The sequence below is a fragment of the Anthonomus grandis genome, chromosome 2 (genome assembly GCF_022605725.1).
Source record: "Anthonomus grandis grandis chromosome 2, icAntGran1.3, whole genome shotgun sequence".
Classification (NCBI taxonomy): Eukaryota; Metazoa; Arthropoda; class Insecta; order Coleoptera; family Curculionidae; genus Anthonomus; species Anthonomus grandis.
In genome coordinates, this window is record NC_065547.1 from 15,325,698 (window position 1) to 15,352,764 (window position 27,067).

The 27,067-nt window shown below is 31.7% G+C and overlaps 2 protein-coding genes across 5 annotated transcripts in view; one reads left to right on the forward strand and one right to left on the reverse strand.

Annotated features, from left to right (window-relative positions):
* LOC126747943 (G-protein coupled receptor dmsr-1-like) overlaps positions 1-27,067 on the forward strand; it is a 518,114-nt gene that overhangs the window by 317,006 nt on the left and 174,041 nt on the right. The gene's annotated exons all lie outside the window — the stretch shown is intronic.
* LOC126747996 (uncharacterized) lies at positions 15,252-25,003 on the reverse strand. Of its 3 annotated transcripts, none has more exons than XM_050457008.1 (4): positions 24,854-25,001; positions 15,599-15,762; positions 15,417-15,527; positions 15,252-15,357 (listed from the first exon to the last, which is right to left on the reverse strand). In XM_050457008.1, the coding sequence occupies exons 1-4, from the start codon at positions 24,921-24,923 to the stop codon at positions 15,304-15,306; spliced, it is 399 nt and encodes a 132-aa protein (XP_050312965.1). In that variant the 5' UTR covers positions 24,924-25,001; the 3' UTR covers positions 15,252-15,303. The 3 variants fall into 3 exon arrangements, with proteins under 3 accessions (XP_050312965.1, XP_050312957.1, XP_050312973.1); XM_050457000.1 differs by lacking the exon at positions 24,854-25,001 and adding an exon at positions 15,816-15,977; XM_050457016.1 differs by lacking the exons at positions 15,252-15,357; positions 15,417-15,527; positions 15,599-15,762 and adding exons at positions 24,290-24,395; positions 24,455-24,565; positions 24,637-24,800 and having other exon boundaries at positions 24,854-25,003.

A 27,067-nucleotide genomic window follows, 5' to 3' on the forward strand; every position in this document is an offset into this window, starting at 1 on the left:
CAATCAAATCGCTGCCAAAATTAATTTGATTAAAAACGTTTTTCCAGTTCCACCAGGAGCATCTAAGAAAAACAGTCCCCCAGTTTCATCGTTGACTACTCTCATCAGCGTATCATAGGCATGTTTTTGTTGTTGATTTAATAGGGGAACGTTTCGTTGAACTATTTCCGTCAATGCCTCAGAATCATATTCGGTTTCGCGTCTTAACTCTTCATTAAATGCGTCGTGCATTGAGCGATTGGGACCTATCATTCCTAATTGTATTAATCTTTTGTTGGTAAGCATCAAGCACATGTCCTCAATTAAAATTAATGCTTCATTTTTAATTTCTTCGTTCATTTACAAATCTGCATTCGATGTCCTAAGTCGCATCTGATGCAATATATCTTCGGCCATATGATAGTTCTATTTGTTCCACAGATCAATTGGCGTTGATGGGAAGCATGTAGACAAAATTATAGAAAACAATGTTCGTATTTGTTTAGCATTTGATGAAACTACAGCATCTTTCAGAGTGTGGTGCCAATGAGTATCATTTTCTAGCAATCCCATAAGTTGACAGGCTTCTCTGTATGTGCCGCATAATACACCATTAATAGTTCGCAGATGTTGGAATGATGTTGGTCCACGAACATTGATTAACAGTAAACGCAAATAAAAACACTCGTCTTAGTTGGGATGAATTGTGTAAAGACGTCCTAGTGCAAAATACAAGGTGGAAAATACTTGTGGGTAACCTGGAACGGGCTGACCTTGTTTTCTTTCCAGGTATAATATCTTGGCATTTCGGAGTAAAGCAGCGTTCGGGCAAAGTCATCATTCTGGCACAGTTCAAAGAAGCTGGTCAGTGTTGTTGATGGCGGCCTGTTAGCTTGTTGTAATACGTTATGTGCTGTAAAATACACTCGTTACCCATTTTCTAAATGTACCGCCAAGTGAACAACAGTGGGTTCATGCAAAGCAAAGGAAAAGATACGCCACATCGCTTCATTACTGCTAACATAGCGACCCATTTGAAATTGAGTGATTTCATCTCTTGCATTTTCGGCAGCAACACCGAACACAGCCATGTCACTACCTTTGTTCACATATTTGCAGATGTATTTAATTGATTTTACAGAATGGCAATATTCTACATTTATGTGTGCTTTAAATGTTTTGGATAATAATGGCGAAAATGGAACAACCCAACGATTATCAACTTCAATGTCCTGTTGTTTCACTTTGACAATTGTTGATCTTCCATTGTCATCGGTGGAACGGCGGCGATAAAGTGGATAGCCATCATTTCCAGTAATAGTTTCTGGTACTAATTTTCTTGGATAGCGTTTACAACAATTTCCGTCAACCATACACGGTGAATTTGGATTTAATATTCCACAGGGCCCATGAATCATATTTTTTGTAACAACCTCATGTAACAGTGGATCTTCCTCATTATCGGGAATTTCTGCTGATATCACATCATCGATTTCATTAGGTCTTATTCGCTCAACCAACCAAATGAGGATATGTGCATGTGGCAGTCCGCGTTTTTGCCACTCTACTGAATACATCCAACACCTTGTCTCGCCGAATACGCGATGCTTAACAATAAAATCCATGAGTGATTTTAATTTTCTTTTGAACACCCTTGCAGTAATGTCATGGCGATCAATAGGTGATTGCCAGCAAATAATTCCTGTCGAATTTCTGTCCACTGCGGATTACACGTGAAGGTGATAAACAGATCTGGTGTTCCATAATGACGTACATACGTCATAGCATCCTGAACATATTCATGCATATGGCTCGGACTTCCGATGTACGTTGCTGGAAGAATAGTCATTCTGCCAACATTCTCTGCATTTCCGCCAGCATTGATGGCATCCCGAAGATGAATGTATTGCTCGGAACGGAGTTTTGCCTGATTCAACCTGATGAATGTCAATAGCTCAGTTTCAACCTTCACATACATATCTACAGCATACTGGTGTAATAGACGCCGACATTTAAAAATGTGATTATCCTGATTTTCCCTAACCATCAATCTATATGAATAATAATTCATTGAACTAATTTTTTTGTTAGTTTCAGCACCTGTAAATAAAATGTAGTATATTAGATAATAAGAAGTATATTTGGTTTTTTACCTGTAAGTGGATTTATCATCTTGATTGTAAAATGATACCCATCTTCACCTTGCCAAAATAATATAGGATATTGTAATGCATCATCGATGTGTTTCGGACACACGCTGCAGTTGATCATTCCGCCGATTTAAAATAATATCTCGTTTTTCTAAATTTTCACTTATGATGACAATAGCGACTTCATCAATTGTTGGCGCATTAAAACGTCTTGCATGTTCTCCTGCAGGCTTCTTATCGGCTCTAATAACAATTTTGTAGTCATCAGATGGCATGCGGTATACCACGTAGTCTATTAAAAGCCTAATACCTGATAAAATTTGTAATATTTTTTGTCACCTACAGCCATCCTGTTTATAATTTGTTTTTAAACACTAAACAACCACTGTTGCACTCAACAAACTAAAAAGTTTCACTTAGCTGAACTAAGAAGAAAACTCACTAAAACTCGCTAACCAAATACACTTTTCTTTCGAATGACGCAAAGCATTACAGGCAACTGTCAAACGCGAAAAACTGGCTTATTATGTTTCAGAATGCATGCATGCTAAATAGAAATTGCTGAAAGCGCCATCTATTTTTAATATTTTATGCCACCTACTGCCACCCAAGCGCCATCTATTTTTTATTTCTTAAATTACTTTGACCGATAGATTTCTTTAGACTGTCTTATTTTAATCGAAACCGATAGATGTCGCGCAAAGCATTTTTAATTTTTTTGCAAATTTCCAATTTCTGGTGCAATTTTCCTGATGGTTTATTCTATAATATCCTTCTACAAACTAAAATACATCTTAAGAAAAAAGAATTAATAAAATCGGTAAAGTAATTTTCAAGTTATTTAATGACTAAGGAAAATATGGATTCATTTTTATAAATTTAGATTTTTTATATATGTATACTTACATAAACACACATTTCTGTTCTGTAGTTTTTATACCTAGTAGTAAACTTCTCTTGTCTACCGGTTTGTTTCCATTTTATATATTTTATTAGTTTTTAATTGTAATTCTTCCTCTACGTAACCGCCTTTTAATGTCATCTATCATTTTTGATTATTTTTTAACACGTATTAAAAATGTTCAACACCATTTTTTTCTATCTATTTTAAAGAAGATGAAGATGAATTAAATACAATTAGAAACGTTGGCGAGAAACAAATAGTTTTTTTTTTGAACAATTGACCAATACACAAAATAGCATTTTCAATACAAAATTTCTGGTCACAAATTCACAAGAATTAATAGTAATAATAATAATAATAATAATAATAATAATAATAATAATAATAATAATAATAATAATAATAATAATAATAATAATAATAATAATAATTCCAAGGGGACTCACTGAGCCCATTATGGTTCTGCCTTGCTATGAATCCTCTTTCGAACCGTCTTAACTCTACCAACTATGGGTTTAGCATCCGAGATAATAACACCGAGATTGCAAAGTTAAATCACTTACTGTATATGGATGATTTAAAAATAATGGCTGCAACTAGGAACCAACTAAACCAAATGCTGCATATAGTAGAAGAGTTCTCCAATAACATCGGCATGCAATTTGGACTAGATAAATGCCGTACTCTCAATATAATCCGAGGAAAAATTCAGCCAGGAGAATATCAGATGCAGAATGTCCAGACCATCGAGGCCATGGGCGAACACGAAATTTACAAATACTTGGGGATGAAACAGTCACAAACAATTGAACAACAAACAATGAAATGCGAACTGACTAACGAGTTTGTGAAAAGGGTAAGACAAGTTTTGAGAACCAATCTCAACAGCAAAAATATGTTTAAGGCACTTAACTCCTACGCATGTTCAGCTCTTAGTTATTCTTTTGGGGTAATTAATTGGAGTAGGACAGACATAGAAAGGCTACAAAGAAAAGTGAGGACCCTACTTACTAAAACGCACAACCACCACCCTCGAAGTGCCACTGAAAGAACAATGCTTCCCCGCCACCTTGGAGGAAGAGGATTAATAGATCTGGGTAAACAACTTGAAAAACAAATCACTAACTTAAGATCCTATTTTTACAGGCAAGGAGAAAATTCCACGCTGCATCGCGCAATAAATCAAATAGACGATTCCACTCCTCTACAACTTAAGAGCGAGGAAGCGTGCGTCCATCATACGGACCAGGAAAAACTCCGCATCTGGATGGAGAAGCCCCTTCATGGGCGGCATCCTAATGAGATCAGCCAAAATCATGTCGACACTGCTTCGTCGAACTATTGGTTGGTATCAGGCAAGATGTTTCCAGAAACCGAGGGCTTTCTACTCGCCATCCAAGATCAGGTTATACCAACAAGAAATTATCTCAAGCACATCGTCAGAGATCCGTCCGTACAAAACGACAAATGCCGGTATGGATGCCAAACATCAGAGACAATCCAGCACATAATAGGAGGATGTCAGGCCTTTGCAGCGACAGAATACAAAGAACGGCACGACTCAGTTGGGAAAATTTTACATCAAGAGTTGGCAATGAAGTTGGAACTTATTACAACAGAGAAGGTTCCATATTATAAATATACTCCAGAACCCGTAGTGGAAAATGACCGATATAAGTTATATTGGGACCGCAGTGTACTTACCGATCAACATGTAAGGCATAATAGACCAGATCTTATTTTAATAGATAAAATTTCCAGGAAAACAACTCTAATTGACGTAGCCATACCGAACAACAATAATCTGCAAGAGAAACACACTGAGAAAATCGCCAAATACAGAGATCTAGAAATTCAAATCGGAAGGCAATGGAGAATGGATAATGTTCAGACCATCCCAATTGTTATATCGACAACGGGTGTAATACCGAAAAGTCTACTGGAATACCTTAAACAACTAGGAACAGGCGAACATCTATATAAGCACATGCAAAAGGCAGTACTACTGGCAACTGCTCGCAGCACCCGGAAATTTCTAGGGGATAACTCTACATTTCAGGTCACTTAAGGACACCGAAAAGGCCCCCACAGACCACAGAGCTTAATCCTTTTGATATCGCAGGTATCTGGGATAAGTAAATGATCCCCCCCCCTTAGAGGGAGTGCGAGCCTTAACTGGCTGTAAATAATAATAATAATAATAATAATAATAATAATAATGACGAACTGAAGACGTTGAGAAAATCTTTGTTAAAATAAAGATGTGTCGACCCAATGAAGATATTGACTCTAAAGTGTTATCTCTTATCCTTCCATACCTAACTCACTACATAATTCTTAATACTTTAAAATTCTAAAAATTTGCTAACACTTGGAAATTAGCTAACGTGCTTCTTATTCCTAATGTTAATAATCGGACTGAGTCTTGCCATTACTGACCAGTGAATATACTTCCATTCTTATTAAAGATTCTTAAAAGAATTATATCTGATCTACTAAAATCCCATATTAAGCAAACTGATTTAGTATCACTTACGCAGTCAGCCTTTCGAAATGGCCATGAAACCACCACTGCTCTGTTGCATAATGATGTTTTTTTTCACATTTTTAGGGATATGGATTAAGGTCGTCTAACAGCGTTGGTGTTTCTAGACTATAATAAAGACTTTAATACTTTAGATACCTTAATTTTGGCTTAAGTCAAAATGCTGTTATTAAACTTATTACTGCGACTTATTAAAATTACCTAACGGAGTGGAGGCAAAGAGTTTGTATCGGATCAAAAGTTTTTAATTATTTGCATGTCCAGTAAAAAATACCTTAGGGGTCAATTTTTTATTTTCCTTATATACATTTGACTTTCATAGTTATTTACCAAATTGTCATTTTTATTAATATGCGGATGACACTCAAAGTTTGTTCTCATTTTGTAAACGACTCTATGGCTTGTACCAACTCTCATCTTTTAATCATTGAAAGTATCCAAAGCTCACAAACTCGTTCTTAATAATTCTAAATCTAAGCTACTGTACAGTACTAAAATTAAAGTTAAAGGCATGATTTTGGGTTCTTCAGAGCGTGATAAAAAAATTAGACGTTTAATTGACAATAAATTAAACTTTGAAGCTTATGTTTCTCATTTAATTTGAAATTCTTACTTAACATTAAGACTATCATACATACACAAGAATGTCCACCAATATTAGTTTAGAGTTATAGTACTCATTGCTTTTATCTCTTTCTGTTTATTATAATGTACAGGGTGTCCCATTTTGGGTACTTTGGCGGGGTATCTCCTTTATTTTTAACGTTAGCGTGATGCGGTTTTCGCGACAGTGTGCTACTTTTTCGTGAAAATAACGATGCCGTTAACAAAAATTCCAAAGCCCTCTTAGTTTTTAAGATATATGCCATTTTTGAAAATTCGACATTTCGGTTATTCCTTAACTTATCGAATATGAAAGAAAGAAAGAAAGAAAGAAAATGTGCTATATTACGTAAGAATAATCTTGTGTACAAGCATCCTATAAGCTAAAAAAAACGAAACAAAAATACAATTTCAAAAATTGACAAAACAATGAACAAAATTAAACACAAGAAGACAAAACTTTTTGAACATACTTGAATTAAAGATAACTAAATAAAACAATCAATTACTAAATAAAGGTAAACTTGTTGACAAAACTAGAGAAGAAAAAAACATTCCAACATGTCCAAGGTTAAAACCTATCATTAAAAAAGTCATTCAGGTTATAATATGCCTTAGCCAATAAAAGCGTCTTTAATTCTCTTTTAAATTTCTTAACATCCGATATATGTCTAACACATAGAGGAACATGATTGTAAATTTTTTTACTTATGTAAATTAATGAGTTTTTGGTAAGGGAAGACGTAGGAATAGGTAGCGGAACATCATTTACACGACGAGTCAAATGGCCAGTATCAGAGGGTAGTTTGGGAATTTTGTGAATAAGAGCAGCTGTTTCTAAGATAAAGAGTGAAAAAAGAGTTAGGATTTTTTCAGAAATGAAGAGGGGTTTGCAAGAATCTCTTAACTTAGCAGAACACAGGTATCTAACTGCTTTTTTTGAATAACAAAGACAATGTTAAGTAGCCCCTTATTGGTTAAACCCCAAAAAGGCAAGCCATACCAAATATGAGATTTAATATATTAAATAAGTGAAAAGTACACTGAACGTGCAACCACCCCTCCCAGCTCTTGTTTTGCCATTCTTACCGCAAAACATCCAGAAGATAATTTCCCAGCTAAATGTAAAATATGATCTTCAAACTGAAGGCGACCATCAATGGTAATTCCTAGGAACTTGCACCACTCTTTATTCTGCAAGAGGGAATTTTCGTCAAACATCAGACCCTGAACATCGCACTTAAACCCCATAATAGACGTCTTTCTTACATTAAATACGAGCCTGTTGGAAGCACACCACCCTAATAAAATCTGAAGGTCTTCAAGGATACAAGTCTTAATATAATCAGAATTTTTATGGCTTCATAGTATGGTGGTATCATCAGCAAACTGAACCACCTTGCCCTGCAGTTTCAATGAACTCAAGTCATCCACATACAGTAAAAATAACAGTGGTCCCAACACTGAACCCTGGGGAACGCCGCATTTTAGGGATCTAGAAGCAGACAAACGCCGAGACACTGTAACCTTCTGAGTACGATTTGATAGATAGGACTCAAGCCATCGCAACGCTACACCCCTAAAACCATATTTATCGAGCTTAGATAACAGTATTCCATGATCCACACAGTCAAATGCTTTGGATAGATCACAAAACACTGCCGCCGATGACTCTCCAGAATTCAAGGACACATAGACGCTCTCCAAAAAGCTAAAAACAGCATCATGAGTCCCTTTACCGGCTTGAAATCTAAACTGATTTGCAGACAAAATGCCATTATAATGTAAAAAGGACAAAATTCAAAATTATGTAAAAAAACAGTTTTATAGATTTTTTTCCGTAGAATGCAGTGGCGTAGATTATTTTTTTTCATATTTACTGTTTTTGAGTTATAAGCCAAACTTATGTTTTTTTTAATGGAACACCCTGCATATATATGCACTAATAAATTTGTCTTCTTTTTACCATTTCGAAAAAATATATAATGGTATGCACTTTTTTTTAAGAAACATACAAATAAATAACAATTTTCTAAAATTAAGGACATAAATTTATTAGTAGGGCATGAATAACAATAACAAAGATAAAACTTACACAAATCACTAACAAAAAATTGGGTTAATTGCAAATACATTGGATGCAATCAAAATATACCTATTGAGACAAAAGCATATTATTAAAAAAAAAAAAACTACAATAGTATAGCTTCAATTTTAACAACAATTTTAACAACAACATAAGCTTGTTTTGTAGCATAAAGCAACAAAACATACAAAGCAAAAAACTCAAGTGTATTTAACAAAAAGAAAAAAAAATAAAGGTAGCGTTCAAAATGATGATCATTCTCTCGAGTGCAAAATTGGCACATTTTTGTCATTCTTTCAATGGCATTAAATAGAACCATTGGTCTCCTTCGCAGATTTTGAAAGGCTAAATTAATTGCCTCTCGAAGTTTGGCAATTCCATCATAACGTGTTTTATACACTTCATTTTGTATATACCCCCATAAAAAAAAATCCGAAATTGAAAGATCTGGAGATCGTGGGGGCCATCTTACAGGTCCGTTGGTACCCATCCATCTTTGCGGAAAATTATTCTCAAGAAATTCCCTTACTAGCCTTGAATTATGTATGACTAGGAGCACCATCTTGTTGTAAGTAAACTGCATTATTTTGTGCTAGCGGAATATTTTCCAGCAGTTCAGGAATAACTTTCTCAAGGATTTCTAGGTATCTACGTGCTGTAAGACTTCCTTCAAAAATCCGATAAACTATTTTTCTGCCCAAAATAAAACAAGACACCCCAACTCCAAAACGTCCCTGTTGTGCCTTTCGAACAATAAATGCTGATTTTCTGTTTTCCAATTCCTGGTATTGTGACGATTAAAAATGCCCGCACTTGAAAAAAAACATTCATCTGACCAAATAACAAGTCTGCCGAACAAATCATTAGCTTCGATTTGTTGTAGATGCTCGGCGCTCAGCATCGCCAGGATGCAACTGTTGCACAATACTAAATTTATACGGATGATACTTGTATTTTTTTAGGATCCTTGCTTAATAATCAGAAAAATCCATATATATGTTTGTTTTTTTAATAGTAGGCCATGAATTTTTTCACACATGCATAAAACTTGAACGTGCATAAAAAACATTTTGTTTTTTTGCATTTGTGGACACAGAGTCAATACAAATCAATAAATTTAAAAAAATACCAAAATTGTGCTTAACCTGAAAAACAGTGTTCTAAACATTTTTTAAATACGCCACTAACTTATATATAAAAATATCTATTATAAGCATTTTTTATTTTTTTTTCTATATTATATAGGGCCTGAGAAATAATAAGATCTCCAAAAGTGAAAATTTTCATTTTCGCCCTGCCCTGTATTTCAGGAACAAAAGTAGTTATAATAGTTATATAATATTTCTGTTTGTGGCTTTAAAAGTTTTAGAAAAAAGTGATACGCGAAAACCACAAAGCTATCTTAAAAAAATGACAGAGATACCGTGCAATCTCATCCAAAATGAAACACAGGATACTGGCATGCACATCGAAAGGAAAAACATAGTTTGCAAAGGGTTCAGAGTAGGTTCAGTTAAGGAATTTAATATTAGATATGTTTATGTTATTCACGTATAACAAGAAGATTTATTACATGTTAATAATATACAATTATTATTTGATAATAGTTAAACATTTAAGTATGCTATACAGAGTGATTAATTAAGAATGGGCAATCTCTGAATTGCAGATACTACACACCAAAATATGGCGATTTATTAAATAAATAAGACAATGCAAGTTCGACAAGATGTTTTCACTTTACCATTGTCTACCACCTTCAAAAACACATTTATGTTAACAGTCACTGTCACTGGAGCGGTACCCCTAGCTATTATAATAACCAAATCACAAGGTTTGGTAGATTATATGTCAGGCTTCCAACTTGTAAAAAGCGTTTTGGGTGATAACGCATTTGGTGGTCAAGGTGAGGCAAAGCTTTTCATGACTGATGATAGTGATGTGAAAAGAGGGGCTTTGCAACAGATTTTTCCAAAAGCGAAACTTTTACTTTGTTCTTTCCATATTGGGCAGGCTGTATGGAGATGGCTTTGGGACAAAAATCATGCAGTTTCCAAAGAAAATCGACCGTTATTATATCAGTCTTTCAAAAATATTTTAGTTGCTTCAATCTTGCCAGCAGCAGAAAACGGGTTTAAAGAAGCAATCTTAAACCAACTGGCAAAAAAATATCCTCAGTGGATAAGTTATATTAGTAACTACTGGAATTGTAGGGAATGTTGGTGTCTGTGCTACAGAGACGCCTGAACACACGGAAATCAAACAAACAATTTTTCAGAAGTGTCTGTAAGACTATATAAGGACGTAGTATTAGGAAGGTGTAAAGCAAACAATATTGTTGCGCTCGTCGATTTTTCTGCGACCATTATGGAACAGTATTATATTCGTCGATTACGAGATGTTTCTCATGGACGCTGTGATAAAAAACGGCTTTTCTTAAAAACACCTTATTAAAGCTACGTACCTCTCAAAAGAAATAATTAAAAAAACAGGTAACTTTACTTTTAGGTACCAAGTGAGCAAAATAACGAAATTTATGATGTGGACATAGAAGCAGGTTATTGCTCTTGTCAAATTGGTAAATTAGGTAGTTTGTGTAAGCATCAAGCTGGTGTTTATTTTTTCTTTTGGGATATAAATGAAAGTACTACTGATGATCGTTATAATATGGCAATACTGGCATTGAGGGATAAAGCCCAAAAACGGGAGTTTTATGCACCCTTAGCAATACGTCATACGGATAACCAACACAGTAACAGTAATGAAAACGGAATGCAAATAGCTACTACATCTGAAACTGTGTCACGGATTAGTAATCCTTTAATGGAAGTTGTAATTAAAAAAACTGACGCTGATGCTGATACACTCTTCCAAAAATTGATTGACACAATAAAAACAAAACACCAAACTTATGGGTCTTCATCCGCTATAATCACTCGATGTTTAAACGGTTGCAAAATGTGAAGCATGTAGGAGCTTGGGATACCTATTTAAGTTCGTTTGGAACCAACATTGGTATAAGAAAACGACCTGGAGCTGCTATACACGTCCAACCAACGGCGTTAGCCAGAAGAAAGGCTGGTGTGACCAAGGGGAGTAAAAGGCTACCATCTGGACGACCTCCATCTTCTGAGACGCGGAATACAAAGACTTGTAAAAGAAAGCAACATTTGGCCTCTAATGTTAGGAACAATGTACCCAATGCCAAATCACACGGTGCAGGTCATTAAAAAAATTTGCAAGCAATTAAAGCAGCCAGTGGTATTTTTTTTTGTTTTAAAAATCATCTGAAAATTTGAAAAGTTTTTTTTACTTTAAAAACAATTATTTTCTATGTAAAAAAATGACTTAAAAATGTAACAGATATTAAAAAATAATATAAATTAAGAAGTTACCTAGTGTTGTTTTTGACTTCAAAAACAATTATTTTCTACGCAAAAAATTGTTTTAGAAATGTTCTAACAGATTTTAAAATATTATTATTTGGTCTAAAGCATAATGTACCGCGTTTTATTAAAGTTTGGCAAAATGTACCAACGTTTGGTCGCGCCCAATCAGAGCAGCGAAAATCGCCCTATTGACTATAAAATCACAGTCTAACAGTTGAAACCTATATACTTTGATAAAATGGTGCATTCTGCTTAAATGCGTCCCGGAACTCTCCCGACAAACTTTATAGGGTGGTTCTCCAACAAAAAACAAGATTTTTTTTTTATATGAAGGTATGTTCTAAACGTCTTACTATCTGATCTACAGAGTGTTAAAACTTAAAAAAAAAAGTTTTTTTTTAAATAACTTTTCCGCCAATGTAAAAAAAAATAATTTTTACCAGTTTCGCCCATAAGGCGCTTATGGTAAATATTTTTTAATAAAAAAAACACACCACTGCATTTTTCTAAAAAAAATTTAATTTTTTAAATCCTTGTTTAATTTTGAGCAAATTTGTATTCTTGTTTTTTTTTATTGTATATCTTATTTAGTATATTTATTATGTCCCATACACGTTAATGAATTTTCTCCTTTTTTTCTAGATTTCCTTGTGTATTATATGCCATTATTACACTATACTATTTCATCAAAAGTGTTTGAGATAAAAAATCGAGTTTAGTAATCGAGTTTAACAGCTAGATATGTAAATCCCGTGTCAATTTTTGATTGACCATCTATGCTTATAAATAATAATGATATGATAAATATACCAAAACCAAAAATTATTTAATAAAAAATCGTTGAATAAACATATATTTAACGATAATAATATATGATGTGTTGCTTGGAAACAGTCTTGTCAATTCTAAATGAAAGTTACAAAATCGTTTAGCTATAATGTTATTAAAACTTTCGATGCTCTCTCTAGTGATTTAAAATCTGCTATCTCTCTATCCAACTTTAAACATGAAATTAAAGCAATGTTGGCCAGAAATGCTTGTTAAAATGAGAAATACATCCCCGGTTTTCGACAGCTTGAGTATTTCGCTTATTAAATTATGTCCTTTTCTATGTTCTCATCTGGTAAATATTGTCGGCACTTTATTAGCGTTAAAAATTTTCTTACTAATTATTAAAAACAAAGATACAAACGAAATTTTTCATCTGTATGTTAGGATTGTTCGCGGACTTTCGGAACAATAAACATTTTGACGACCTATTCCGTCGAAGTTTACTTTCGTACTGAATTTAGTTGTACTACAGCGATTTCACATCTAAATCTATATTGCTATTCTAAAATCTATATTGCTAAATCTATATAAGACTATTCTTTCAAACCGTTCATAAAAGTCAATAAATGTTTCCGTTATACAGGGTGCCTCCGTTTAAGTCGGCACTATTGGTATCTTTGTTAATATTTAAGATACAGGGTCGGTTAAATTAGCAAACTAGTAGGAATTTTTCTATTGATTAAAATGGTGAAAACAGAAAAAAAATTGAACCTCGCGTTTTCGAGAAAATGTGAAAAATGTACTTTTGTTAAATGGAATCCCCTGTATATTTTTACATAAATCAAAAGATAATAATTTTCTTAATAAAAAAGTTTATTTATACGAATAGCCTAAACCTAAAAATAACAAAGTTATAGCGATATTAATAATTTTGTCAAATTTAGGCAAGTTGGCCTTGAACTTTTTGAGAGCAAAACAAATAAATCATTGTTTGAATAATAAAATGACAGTAGCCATAGATATTTTATTAAATAAAGAAATACTGACAGTTACATGTTAGCAAAGTTTGTGATTTTTGTAAAATCTAAATTAGTAAAATGCCTTTTACGCATATTGAAAAATGTGATATGTTAGAATGTTACCTTGTATGTCGAAAAAATAGTGACAGAGCGCTAGAAGAGTACCACCAGAGATTCCAGACTCGTAATTTGCCAAACCGTAGATACTTTTTATTTCTCTACAGAAAATTTAGGTAAGTAACGAAAACGTGTTTGAAAGAACTAGAAGAAGGAACCAATTTATAGTAAGCGAGGATGTTAAAATTTCTATTTTGGCATATTTTGAAGCTCATATGGAAAACTCAATTAGAGATTTCGCAAGAACTTACGGTGTGAGCTTAGTAACAGTTTTGCGGGTCTTAAAGAAACACAAATTTGTGACATATAAGCATCGACCAGTACAAACATTATTGCCTGGCGATAACGAAAGAAGACTTGCTTTTTGCAACTGGTTACGTAATACATATGAAGCTAATGATAATATTTTAAACCGTATAATTTGGAGCGACGAAGCTAATTTTTCAAACAAAGATATGTTTACCCGTAAAAATGTACACTATTGGTCCCAAGAAAATCTTTTCCTTACTGATTCCAGAAATCCTCAAAATCAATTTAGTATAAACGTTTGGTGCGGCTTAATAGGAAGCCAAGTAATAGGATCTGTGTTTTATGATGGCACTTTGACTGGAAGGAGATATGTTGATCTCATATTATCTGGAGCGCTGGAAGATTATTTGGATAATGTTAACTTGGAGAGACGGCAACAAATCTATTTTCAACAGGATGGAGCACCTCCCCAACAACTAAATGATGTAAGAATATTACCTAATAGTCTGTATGACGATAAATGGATTGCGACACGTGGCCCGATTCGTTGGCCACCTAGGTAACCAGACCTAACCTCTTTAGATTTTTATTTTTGGGGTTACATAAAAAATGAAGTGCATAAAAAAAATACAGAACCGTTGATGAACTTCAAACACATATTAGGCAAATAATTGGATCAATAGATAGAAGATCAATCTTAAAAGCTACAAGACGTGTGCTTAAGTGTGCTCAGAAATGTATTGAATAAGATGGCGATGGTTTTGCTCATTTATTGCAAATTAGTAGTTTTACTTAATGTTATTTATTTCAAAGCCAACTTGCCTAAATTTGACAAAATTATTAATATCGCTATAACTTTGTTATTTTTAGCTTTAGGCTATTAGTGTAAAAAAACTTTTTTATTAAGAAAATTATTATCTTTTGATTTATGTAAAAATATACAGGGGATTCCATTTAACAAAAGTACATTTTTCACATTTTCTCGAAAACGCGAGGTTCAATTTTTTTTCTGTTTTCACCATTTTAATCAACAGAAAAAATCCTACTAGTTTGCTAATTTAACCGACCCTGTATCTTAAATATTAACAAAGATACCAATAGTGCCGACTTAATCGGAGGCACCCTGTATAGGCTTTAGTTCTGGATGTCCTATTTCATTTATTTTTGTAACTTTATTTTATTTCTTTAAACTTTTTCTAATATTGTAGTACTTTTTTTGTATTAGTTCTTCATAATTAATTTTTAGTTAGAAATATTATTTTATGAAAATATTTTTATTGGGTCAGATTGATAGAAATCTATTCAGAACTGCGGATTTTTATTTTTTTCAATAGAATAATAATTTTTCGTTTTCTCTATTTTTTATAAGGTTAACGATTAAATGTTGTTTTTCTTTATAAAAATTATGCAGACTGTTCTAGAGATCCAATAAAACCTCATTATATATTTTTCATTAAAAAATTTATTTAAAAAAAAATATGCAAATTAAACTTAGGCTCTCTTGTAGTTACGTACGGCTTTTCCTCCTCTGGAGTTGGTTAAAGTCTGAAAACAGCAAAAAAATATTAACATCTTAAGTCAAAATTACCCAGAAAATCACTTACAGATGTCAATCCAGAGTCTGTAACCTTTAAAACTTTTTCCTCGGTAATTTCAGGCTTTGTTCCGAAGACGCTGTTCATGGTTATAGTGTCTCCATTCACAGTGGGGGTCACCTAGTAACAAAGTTCATATTAAAAAAAATGCTTTCTGCATTTTTAAGTATTAAAAAAAAGAAACAATTTACCTTAACTGGTCTTCCTGCGGCCAAAAGAATTTCAGTATGTTTTCCCAAAGGTAGAACATGATCGTCAGTACCATAATTAATGGTAATACTGTCACTAGTGACGGAAGAGATGACTATTGGTTCAGTAGAAGCCGCCATCTTTTCCACCGTTTCATCGGAAACACCTATAGCAGGTTTCAATGAACTTTAAGCTATTTTGAAAGTTTTTTTGACTTACCAAAAGTCTTCAAATAGTCTTTGTAACCCTGCTCAGAGACGAACTGGTATGTACCTTCCAACTGCACCATGCTGATTTTGTTTTTCTAAAATCTGGAGAACAGACGAGTTGTAACTAACCCAATTCAATCGATTGCCTTCTTATATATGCACTTAGGATGTTAGAATTTTATCTAAATTCCTTAAATACAATCATAATCCCTAATTAAATTTCAATTTTCAATTTAAACGTTCAAAGGGAAATATTAATAATTAACATTTGAACTTTTATTAGTCATCTTATCAAGTGATTGGATAAATTGTATCTTTCGAACGAGATTAATCACATATGATAAAAATATTCTTAAAGGACGTTTCTGTTGTTTAATTAAAGTGACAGTTTCAGCTTAACTCATTTTCTCGAGAATGATAAAAATTGATTAATTTAATCTATGCAGAAAGCTTTACACAAATCTAAATATTTTGAAAACTTATGCAATAGCATTTTTTTGTAATGATACTTTAACATTTTAAATACTTAAGCTTCTAGTCATCACAGCCCTGGATTAGTCTAAAATGAAAGGAAAAATGTTCTGCTTTGGATCTCTTTAGCGCCCACTAGGCATCAATTTAAGTTTGTATCTTAAAGACCTAGATAACTTAAATATCAACTTTTTTACCACAGTTAAATTATATATTATTTCAAAGTTATTTAAAAATCGATGGCTTATTAACTAATAATGCAGGCCATATTATTTTTTGACAATTTTATAAATAATATAACCTTTACCAACTAGTAAAGCAACATACTAGAATAGCACATATAATATGGTCTAGTTTAATTGATTTTATCACCCAAGTAGCACACAAAGTCTACTACGAAACAAAATTATTTTATATTAATTATATATTAAGAGCACATTGAACAATAAAATATTACTTAACGGCTTTAATTAAGATAATTCTGTCTTATAAACAAACCTTATTTTATAATAAAGTTTTATAGATAACTATATGACAGTTTAATAAAATATTTTTATAATGCAATAAGTAATTTGATATAAAGCATTTATAAAACAATCTTATATAACTATATTGTAATAAGCAAAATTTGTTATTTAGTTGCTTCATAATTGTTTTATAATATATCTATAAAATTATTTGTTAAAAGTTTTGTAGTAAGTAATATTAGGTGAACAAAGACTTTATTATAAAACACATTACTGTCAGTGACTTTATAGTTATAAGGATTATGTTTATAAAAATATTATATTACACTCTCTAAAATGTTAATTAATTTATGATATCTGCTAGAACAGAATCTGTTTTGTTTTTTCTTGCTAATACTAATTTTTTTTTAAATGTCTAGAATTTATTCTTGGCAAAACATCGGGAAATTTAAAAAGAAAAGTAAAGCAGAATATTTTAAAAACCATATTATTAAAAATCGGTCATTCAAATTCAAGTATTAGTGAGGTAATTAGATCGTTGTGTTCATCAGAGGACATTTATCAACCTAAAACATTAGAAATTGGTCAGAATACTGACATATCAGATATCGATAATGATGAAGGAGAAGCTATCAATAGTACTAATAAGGTTAGCGAACTTACTGAAATTTCTAAAAAAAAATAGGGATCAGTAGTGAGCTAAGGTTGAGTTATTGCAATAAACTATAATATAAATCAAGAGTTTTCATAAAAGAATTTCAAATATTGTTTAAAAGAATTTTTTAAGATATAGCTTTGCGGCTTTCGCGAACCTGTACTACTTTTTTCTAAAACTTTTAAAGCCACGAACAGAAATATTCCAACTACTTTTGTTCCTGAAATTCAAGGTGAAAACGAAAATGTTCACTTTTCGAGATGTTATTGTTTCTCAGGTCCTGCATAAGGTAATAAAAAATGAAAACTGCTTATAATAGATATTTAGATTGGCGTATTTTAAAAAAATTTTTAGAACACTGTTTTTAAGATTGGGTACAAACTTGGTATTTTTTAAATGGAACACTCTATATATTCTAATGTCAAATTTTTGCATTTTTTTTCTAAATACATTGATGTTTCAGAACCTAATCGTAAGTAAATTTTAGCTTCAAAAATCAGAAAAATCCATATATATGTTTGTTTTTTTAATAGTAGGCCATGAATTTTTTCACACATGCATAAAACTTGAACGTGCATAAAAAACGTTTTGTTTTTTGCATTTATGGACACAGAGTCAATACAATTCAATAAATTTAAAAAAATACCAAAATTGTGCTTAACCTGAAAAACAGTGCTCTAAACATTTTTTAAATACGCCACTAACTTATATATAAAAATATCTATTATAAGCATTTTTAATTTTTTTTTCTATCCTATATAGGGCCTGAGAAATAATAACATCTCCAAAAGTGAGAATTTTCATTTTCGCCCTGCCCTGTATTTCAGGAACAAAAGTAGTTAAAATATTTCTGTTTGTGGCTTTAAAAGTTTTAGAAAAAAGTGATACGCGAAAACCACAAAGCTATATCTTAAAAAATGACAGAGATACCGTGCAATCTCATCCAAAATGAAACACAGGATACTGGCATGCACATCGAAAGGAAAAACATAGTTTGCAAAGAGTTCAGATTAGGTTCAGTTAAGGAATTTAATATTAGATATGTTTATGTTATTCACGTATAACAAGAAGATTTATTACATGTTAATAATATACAATTATTATTTGATAATAGTTAAACATTTAAGTATGCTATACAGCGTGATTCATTAAGAATGGGCAATCTCTGAACTGCAGATACTACACACCAAAATATGGCGATTGAGCTTAATATGTCTTATATAAATGTTGCAGGTTTACGAGATACAGGGTAGTTAAAGTTGAAATTTTAATTTGAAATTTCTTAATAATTTTGTGATTTTAAGCAGTATAGTCTTGAAAATTGGCGACTTTATGTGTTTTGACATGAAAATTACGAATTTTGTGGTTAATTTAGCATTATTTATACAGGGCGTTAGTTACACCCTGTTATTTAGGTAAATTACAACATATATTTTTTGCCTAATCAGTTGGCTAAAACGACTAGAAAATCTAAAAGGCAGTTCAATTTTAAATAAAAAAGGTACTCTTGTTTATTTCATGTAACTCTATCAGTTTTTAAGTTGCATTTTAAACATTCAGCGTAAAGAATCCTAAGCCACCGTTAATACATTGGCTTAATAGGAGTTTATTCTTTTAAATTACTACTATGCTGGGTGAAGAGGTAAAGATAACAAATAATAATCAGTAACAATATTAAAAGAAAACTTCATAGTAAATGCTCAAAATACCCGCCTTTCACTTCAATACACTTTGTAAAGCCTCTCCTTAAAGATCTTTGAATATTAAATAACATTTGTCGATTATTTTTAATAATATTAACAGCTTCTTGAATTTTCTGCCGTAATTCTTCGATGGAATTAATTGTATCTTTGTAAACCATGTCCTTCATGTGTGACCATATTGAGAAGTCTAGAGGGTTTAAGCCTGGACTTCTGGGTGGCCAAACAAATTCACTGCCATGCCCAATTCACCGGTGAGGAAAATGTTAGAGAAAAGTATGGCGGCGCTCCGTCTTGCATAAACCACATGTTCCACCTTATGGCTTTATAGTGGTACATCTTCTAGTAGTGGTAGTAGTATGAAACGTTGAATTTATACTTATATAAAACCTGTGTAAAACCTTTATTTTAGTCGTTAAATAATTGTTCATATGAAATATATAATTAAGCTTAAATTGTGGTATATCATACCGGGTGTCTGTGCGGGTTTTTTATATGAAGGTATGTTCTAAACGTCTTACTATCGGATCTACAGAGTGTTAAAACTTAAAAAAAAAGTTTTTTTTTAAATAACTTTTCTGCCAATGTAGATAATTTTTCTTTTAAATTTGCGGATGTATTTTGTGCATTTTTTGGCGTACAAGAAAAAAAATTTTACCAGTGTCGTCCATAAGGCGCTTATGGTAAATATTTTTTATTAAAAAAAACCACACTACTGAATTTTTCTAGAATAAATTTAATTTTTTAAATCCTTGTTTAGTTTTGAGCAAATTTGTATTCTTGAGTTTTTTTTATTTGTACATCTTATTTGGTATAATTATTGTGTTCCATATACGTTATTGAATTTCCTACGTTTTTCTAGATTACCCTGTGTATGATATGCCATTATTACACTATATGTGATATCGAGGTCATTTCATCAAAGGTTGGAGATAAAAAATCGAGTTTAGCAATCGAGTTATACAGGGTGTTTTAAAATTCACTACATATATTTTAAGGGCGTATTCCTGAGGTCAAAATAAGACTTTCTTTTCCTATAAACATGGGTCCTAAAATGCACCCCCTTCAAGCTACAGCCATCGCAAGAAGTGTAAAAAAAATCGATTTTTTAAAACTGTGTCTACAGTTTTGCATCAAATTTAACGAAATTTGGAATAGCCTCGTTATTTTAGGCGGTCTATTTACTCTTTATCTTAGAAAAGGCGTAAAACTAATTTTAAGGGGTAAACTGAGGGGGTGCACACTTTTGACGGCCAAAAAATTTTATGTACGAATACATTTTTTTTTTAAATTAAGCTACACCATACAAAAATCTAAATTTTATGTCTCTTGCATTTTTTTGATAATACGAATAGTTTTTGAGAAAATCACCGATTAATAAAAGGCTACCAATAACGTAATAATTAAAATTTAAACAGATAATATTAAGTAGTAGGCTGTGGCTATTTGTTTTAGGACATTTTTTAAGCGGCACAACATTTAACAATAAATAGGTAGACTGGTTTTGCTATTGTTGAATCTTTGTTACTAAGGTTTTTTCAATAAATTGATGAACAATTATTTACATTAAAGAATGACGGTTTTTAAAAAATACAAAAATTGGTTAAAAAATTATTTAACATTTATTAACATAATAATAAATTATTTTTTAAATAAACAATAAACTTCTGAGAAACAAATATTTTTATTTATAAAAAGTGCTCGAAATGCGCACCCCCCGCTGCAATACAACTCTCCATTCGTCTTCTCATAGATTGTCTTACTCGCTCTACAATTCCGGGAGTTTCTCTTATTGTTTGAAAGGCATCAATAATTCTTTGCCTTAGGACCTCGAGCGAGGGCATTTGACCAGGATTATAGACAAGGCTTTTTACATATTCGCAGAAAAAAAAATCCAGAGGATTGCAGTCCGGGGAGCGAGCGTGGAGGCCATGGTATTGGGCCTGCTCTACCTATCCATCTCTCAGGAAACACAAAGTTTAAATAGTCACGCACTGTTATATGGAAATGAGGGAGGGCACCGTCATGCATAAACCACATGTTCGCTCGCACATTTAAAGGTACATTGTCTAGTAAACCATTTAAATGGTGCTGTAGAAAGTCTAAATAAGTGTCGCCAACTAAAATTCTAGGAAAAAAGAAAAGATGGCTGTAGCTTAAAGGGGGTGCATTTTAGGACCTATGTTTATAGGAAAAAAAAGTCTTATTTTGACCTCAGGAATACGCCCTTAAAATTTATGTAGTGAATTTTGAACCACCCTGTATAAATCCCGTGTCAATTTTTTTAAATGCCAAAATTTTCTCTTATTTGTATACAGAATAATATATGATATACGTATATTCTACAGTTTAATAAATATATCTTGACCATATACGCTTATAAATAATAATGATATGATAAATATATGAAAACCAAAAATTTAATAAAAACATCATTGAATAAACATATATTTAACGATAATAATATATGATGTGTTGCTTGGAAATAGTCTTGTCAATTCTGAATGAAAGTTTACAAAATCGTTTAGCTATAATGTTATTAAAACTTTCGATGCTCTCTCTAGTGATTTAAAATCTGCTACCTCTCTATCCAACTTTAAACATGAAATTAAAGCAATGTTGCCCAGAAATGCTTGTTAAAATGAGAAATACATCCCCGGTTTTCGACAGCTTGAGTATTTCGCTTATTAAATTATGTCCTTTTCTATGTTCTCATCTGGTAAATATTGTCAACACTTTATTAGCGTTAAAAATTTTCATACTAATTATTAAAAACAAAGATACAAACGAAATTTTTCATCTGTATGTTAGGATTGTTCGCGGACTTTCGGAACAATAAACATTTTGACGACCTATTCCGTCGAAGTTTACTTTCGTGCTGAATTTAGTTGTACTACAGCGATTTCACATCTAAATCTATATTGCTATTCTAAAATCTATATTGCTAAATCTATATAAGACTATTCTTTCAAACCGTTCATAAAAGTCAATAAATGTTTCCGTTATACAGGGTGCCTCCGTTTAAGTCGGCACTATTGGTATCTTTGTTAATATTTAAGATACAGGGTCGGTTAAATTAGCAAACTAGTAGGAATTTTTCTGTTGATTAAAATGGTGAAAACAGAAAAAAAATTGAACCTCGCGTTTTCGAGAAAATGTGAAAAATGTACTTTTGTTAAATGGAATCCCCTGTATATTTTTACATAAATCAAAAGATAATAATTTTCTTAATAAAAAAGTTTATTTATACGAATAGCCTAAACCTAAAAATAACAAAGTTATAGCGATATTAATAATTTTGTCAAATTTAGGCAAGTTGGCCTTGAACTTTTTGAGAGCAAAACAAATAAATCATTGTTTGAATAATAAAATGACAGTAGCCGTAGAGATTTTATTAAATAAAGAAATACTGACAGTTACATGTTAGCAAAGTTTGTGATTTTTGTAAAATCTAAATTAGTAAAATGCCTTTTACGCATATTGAAAAATGTGATATGTTAGAATGTTACCTTGTATGTCGAAAAAATAGTGACAGAGCGCTAGAAGAGTACCACCAGAGATTCCAGACTCGTAATTTGCCAAACCGTAGATACTTTTTATTTCTCTACAGAAAATTTAGGTAAGTAACGAAAACGTGTTTGAAAGAACTAGAAGAAGGAACCAATTTATAGTAAGCGAGGATGTTAAAATTTCTATTTTGGCATATTTTGAAGCTCATATGGAAAACTCAATTAAAGATTTCGCAAGAACTTACGGTGTGAGCTTAGTAACAGTTTTGCGGGTCTTAAAGAAACACAAATTTGTGACATATAAGCATCGACCAGTACAAACATTATTGCCTGGCGATAACGAAACAAGACTTGCTTTTTGCAACTGATTACGTAATACATATGAAGCTAATGATAATATTTTAAACCGTATAATTTGGAGCGATGAAGCTAATTTTTCAAACAAAGATATGTTTACCCGTAAAAATGTACACTATTGGTCCCAAGAAAATCTTTTCCTTACTGATTCCAGAAATCCTCAAAATCAATATAGTATAAACGTTTGGTGCGGCTTAATAGGAAGCCAAGTAATAGGATCTGTGTTTTATGATGGCACTTTGACTGGAAGGAGATATGTTGATCTCATATTATCTGGAGCGCTGGAAGATTATTTGGATAATGTTAACTTGGAGAGACGGCAACAAATCTATTTTCAACAGGATGGAGCACCTCCCCAATAACTAAATGATGTAAGAATATTACCTAATAGTCTGTATGACGATAAATGGATTGCGACACGTGGCCCGATTCGTTGGCCACCTAGGTAACCAGACCTAACCTCTTTAGATTTTTATTTTTGGGGTTACATAAAAAATGAAGTGCATAAAAAAATACAGAACCGTTGATGAACTTCAAACACATATTAGGCAAATAATTGGATCAATAGATAGAAGATCAATCTTAAAAGCTACAAGACGTGTGCTTAAGTGTGCTCAGAAATGTATTGAATAAGATGGCGATGGTTTTGCTCATTTATTGCAAATTAGTAGTTTTACCTAATGTTATTTATTTCAAAGCCAACTTGCCTAAATTTGACAAAATTATTAATATCGCTATAACTTTGTTATTTTTAGATTTAGGCTATTAGTGTAAAAAAACTTTTTTATTAAGAAAATTATTATCTTTTGATTTATGTAAAAATATACAGAAGATTCAATTTAAGAAAAGTACATTTTTCACATTTTCTCGAAAATGCAATGTTCAATTTTTTTTCTGTTTTCACCATTTTAATCAACAGAAAAAATCCTACTAGTTTGCTAATTTAACCGACCCTGTATCTTAAATATTAACAAAGATACCAATAGTGCTGACTTAATCGGAGGCACCCTGTATAGGCTTTAGTTCTGGATGTCCTATTTCATTTATTTTTGTAACTTTATTTTATTTCTTTAAACTTTTTCTAATATTGTAGTACTTTTTTTGTATTAGTTCTTCATAATTAATTTTTAGTTAGAAATATTATTTTATGAAAATATTTTTAGTGAGTCAGATTGATAGAAACCTATTCAGAACTGCGGATTTTTATTTTTTTTTTATAGAATAATAATTTTTCGTTTTCTCTATTTTTTATAAGGTTAACGGTTAAATGTTGTTTTTCTTTATAAAAATTATGCAGATTGTTCTAGAGATCCAATAAAACCTCATTATATATTTTTCATTAAAAAATTTATTTAAAAAAAAATATGCAAATTAAACTTAAGCTCTCTTGTAGTTACGTACGGCTTTTCCTCCTCTGGAGTTGGTTAAAGTCTGAAAACAACAAAAAAATATTAACATCTTAAGTCAAAATTACCCAGAAAATCACTAACAGATGTCAATCCAGAGTCTGTAACCTTTAAAACTTTTTCCTCGGTAATTTCAGGCTTTGTTCCGAAGACGCTGTTCATGGTTATAGTGTCTCCATTCACAGTGGGGGTCACCTAGTAACAAAGTTCATATTAAAAAAAATGCTTTCTGCATTTTTAAGCATTAAAAAAAAGAAACAATTTACCTTAACTGGTCTTCCTGCGGCCAAAAGAATTTCAGTATATTTTCCCAAAGGTAGAACATGATCGTCAGTACCATAATTAATGGTAATACTGTCACTAGTGACGGAAGAGATGACTATTGGTTCAGTAGAAGTCGCCATCTTTTCCACCGTTTCATCGGAAACACCTATAGCAGGTTTCAATGAACTTTAAGCTATTTTGAAAGTTTTTTTGACTTACCAAAAGTCTTCAAATAGTCTTTGTAACCCTGCTCAGAGACGAACTGGTATGTACCTTCCAACTGCACCATGCTGATTTTGTTTTCCTCAAATCTGGAGAACAGATGAGTTGTAACTAACCCAATTCAATCGATTGCCTTCTTATATATGCACTTAGGATGTTAGAATTTTATCTAAATTTCTTAAATACAATCATAATCCCTAATTAAATTTCAATTTTCAATTTAAATGTTCAAAGGGAAATAATAATAATTAACATTTGAACTTTTTATTAGTCATCTTATCAAGTGATTGGATAAATTGTATCTTTCGAACGAGATTAGTCACATATGATAAAAATATTCTTAAAGTACGTTTCTGGTGTTTAATTAAAGTGACAGTTTCAGCTGAACTCATTTTCTCGAGAATGATAAAAATTGATTATTTTAATCTATGCAGAAAGCTTTACACAAATCTAAATATTTTGAAAATTTATGCAATAGCATTTTTTTGTAATGATACTTTAACATTTTAAATACTTAAGCTTCTAGTCATCACAGCCCTGGATTAGTCTAAAATGAAAGGAAAAATGTTCTGCTTTGGATCTCTTTAGCGCCCACTAGGCATCAATTTAAGTTTGTATCTTAAAGACTTAAAGATCTATAAAGATCTATCTTAAAGACTTAACTTAAATATCAACTTTTTTACCACAGTTAAATTATATATTATTTCATAGTTATTTAAAAATCGATGGCTTATTAACTAATAATGCAGGCCATATTATTTTTTGACAATTTTATAAATAATATAACCTTTACCAGCAACATACTAGAATCGCACATATCATATGGTCTAGTTTAATTGATGTTATCACCCAAGTAGCACACAAAGTCTACTACGAAACAAAATTATTTTATATTAGTTATATATTAAGAGCACATTGAACAATAAAATATTACTTAACGGCTTTAATTAAGATAATTCTGTCTTATAAACAAACCTTATTTTATAATAAAGTTTTATAGATAACTATGTGACAGTTTAATAAAATATTTTTATAATGCAATAAGTAATTTGATATAAAGCATTTATAAAACAATCTTATATAACTATATTGTAATAAGCAAAATTTGTTATTTAGTTGCTTCATAATTGTTTTATAACATATCTATAAAATTATTTGTTAAAAGTTTTGTAGTAAGTAAAATTAGGTGAACAAAGACTTTATTTTAAAACAAATTACTGTCAGTGACTTAATAGTTATAAGGATTATGTTTATAAAAATATTATATTACACTCTCTAAAATATTAATTAATTTATTATATCTGCTAGAACAGAATCTGTTTTGTTTTTTCTTTCTAATACTAATTTTTTTTTAAATGTCTAGAATTTATTGTGATCGATGTAAATAAAACAAATAAAGTTTTGAGAACAAAATATTATTTTAATAAATAAAGAAATACTATAACGAGCACTTAGAGACCGACGGATAATAATGCCGCAAATCGACTAACTAAAACCTTCCAAAAACCCGGCCAAGAAGACGTGATGCCACTTTGTTTTTCTGGGTGGTTTATGATAGGGTGCATCGTGTTATCTTATCGGTTCTCTAAAGACCCCTTTGTAATCTGTTTGGGCTTGTTTGCTTTTCCCAGGGCCCTGGATGGCCATTAGGTAGAATTAAAAACAGGCTGGCACCATCTGTGTAATGGGTTACAGTCGGCCTTCCTAACTACACTTCACGACCTCGTGAAGCTAGATTCACTAAAAAAAAAACAAAAAAAAACTTAATTAGTTACCTATATTATAAACAAATTCAGAAGACGAAACACATTTTTCGTCGGTCTTCTAATATAGGACTCACAATTCATCGTCTTGATGAATTTGGTATGACCCATTTTTGTCCTCCATGTGTTATCCTATATAGCCGATTGTCTTTTAAACAGTAATTCTTGCGAATTTCGTTATCTTTATTACTGTTCGACGTTTTTCCTGACAACGTATCTGTCAAATGGCGACAACGGTCATCTTGAAGTTGTGCAGATAATACCCAACCTTTTTTAGAGACATTAGCATTTAAAACGTCAATGTTCTGTATTGGACCTCTACTCAAAGCGTCCACGTGTACCATTTTAGTACCCGCATGATATTCAATATCAAAGTCGAATTCTTGCATACTAAGCCACCATCTTGCAATACGTGAAATTAAATCTCTTTTCATTAATGTGTGACGTA

Coding starts and splice junctions, on each gene's coding strand:
- LOC126747996 (XM_050457008.1), bottom strand. CDS start 24,923: ATGGTGCAGTTGGAAGGTACATACCAGTTCGTCTCTGAGCAGGGTTAC. Junction 15,528..15,598: donor CCGCAGGAAGACCAGTTAAG/GTAAATTGTTTC, acceptor CTTTGTTACTAG/GTGACCCCCACTGTGAATGG. Junction 15,358..15,416: donor CAGACTCTGGATTGACATCT/GTAAGTGATTTT, acceptor TGCTGTTTTCAG/ACTTTAACCAACTCCAGAGG.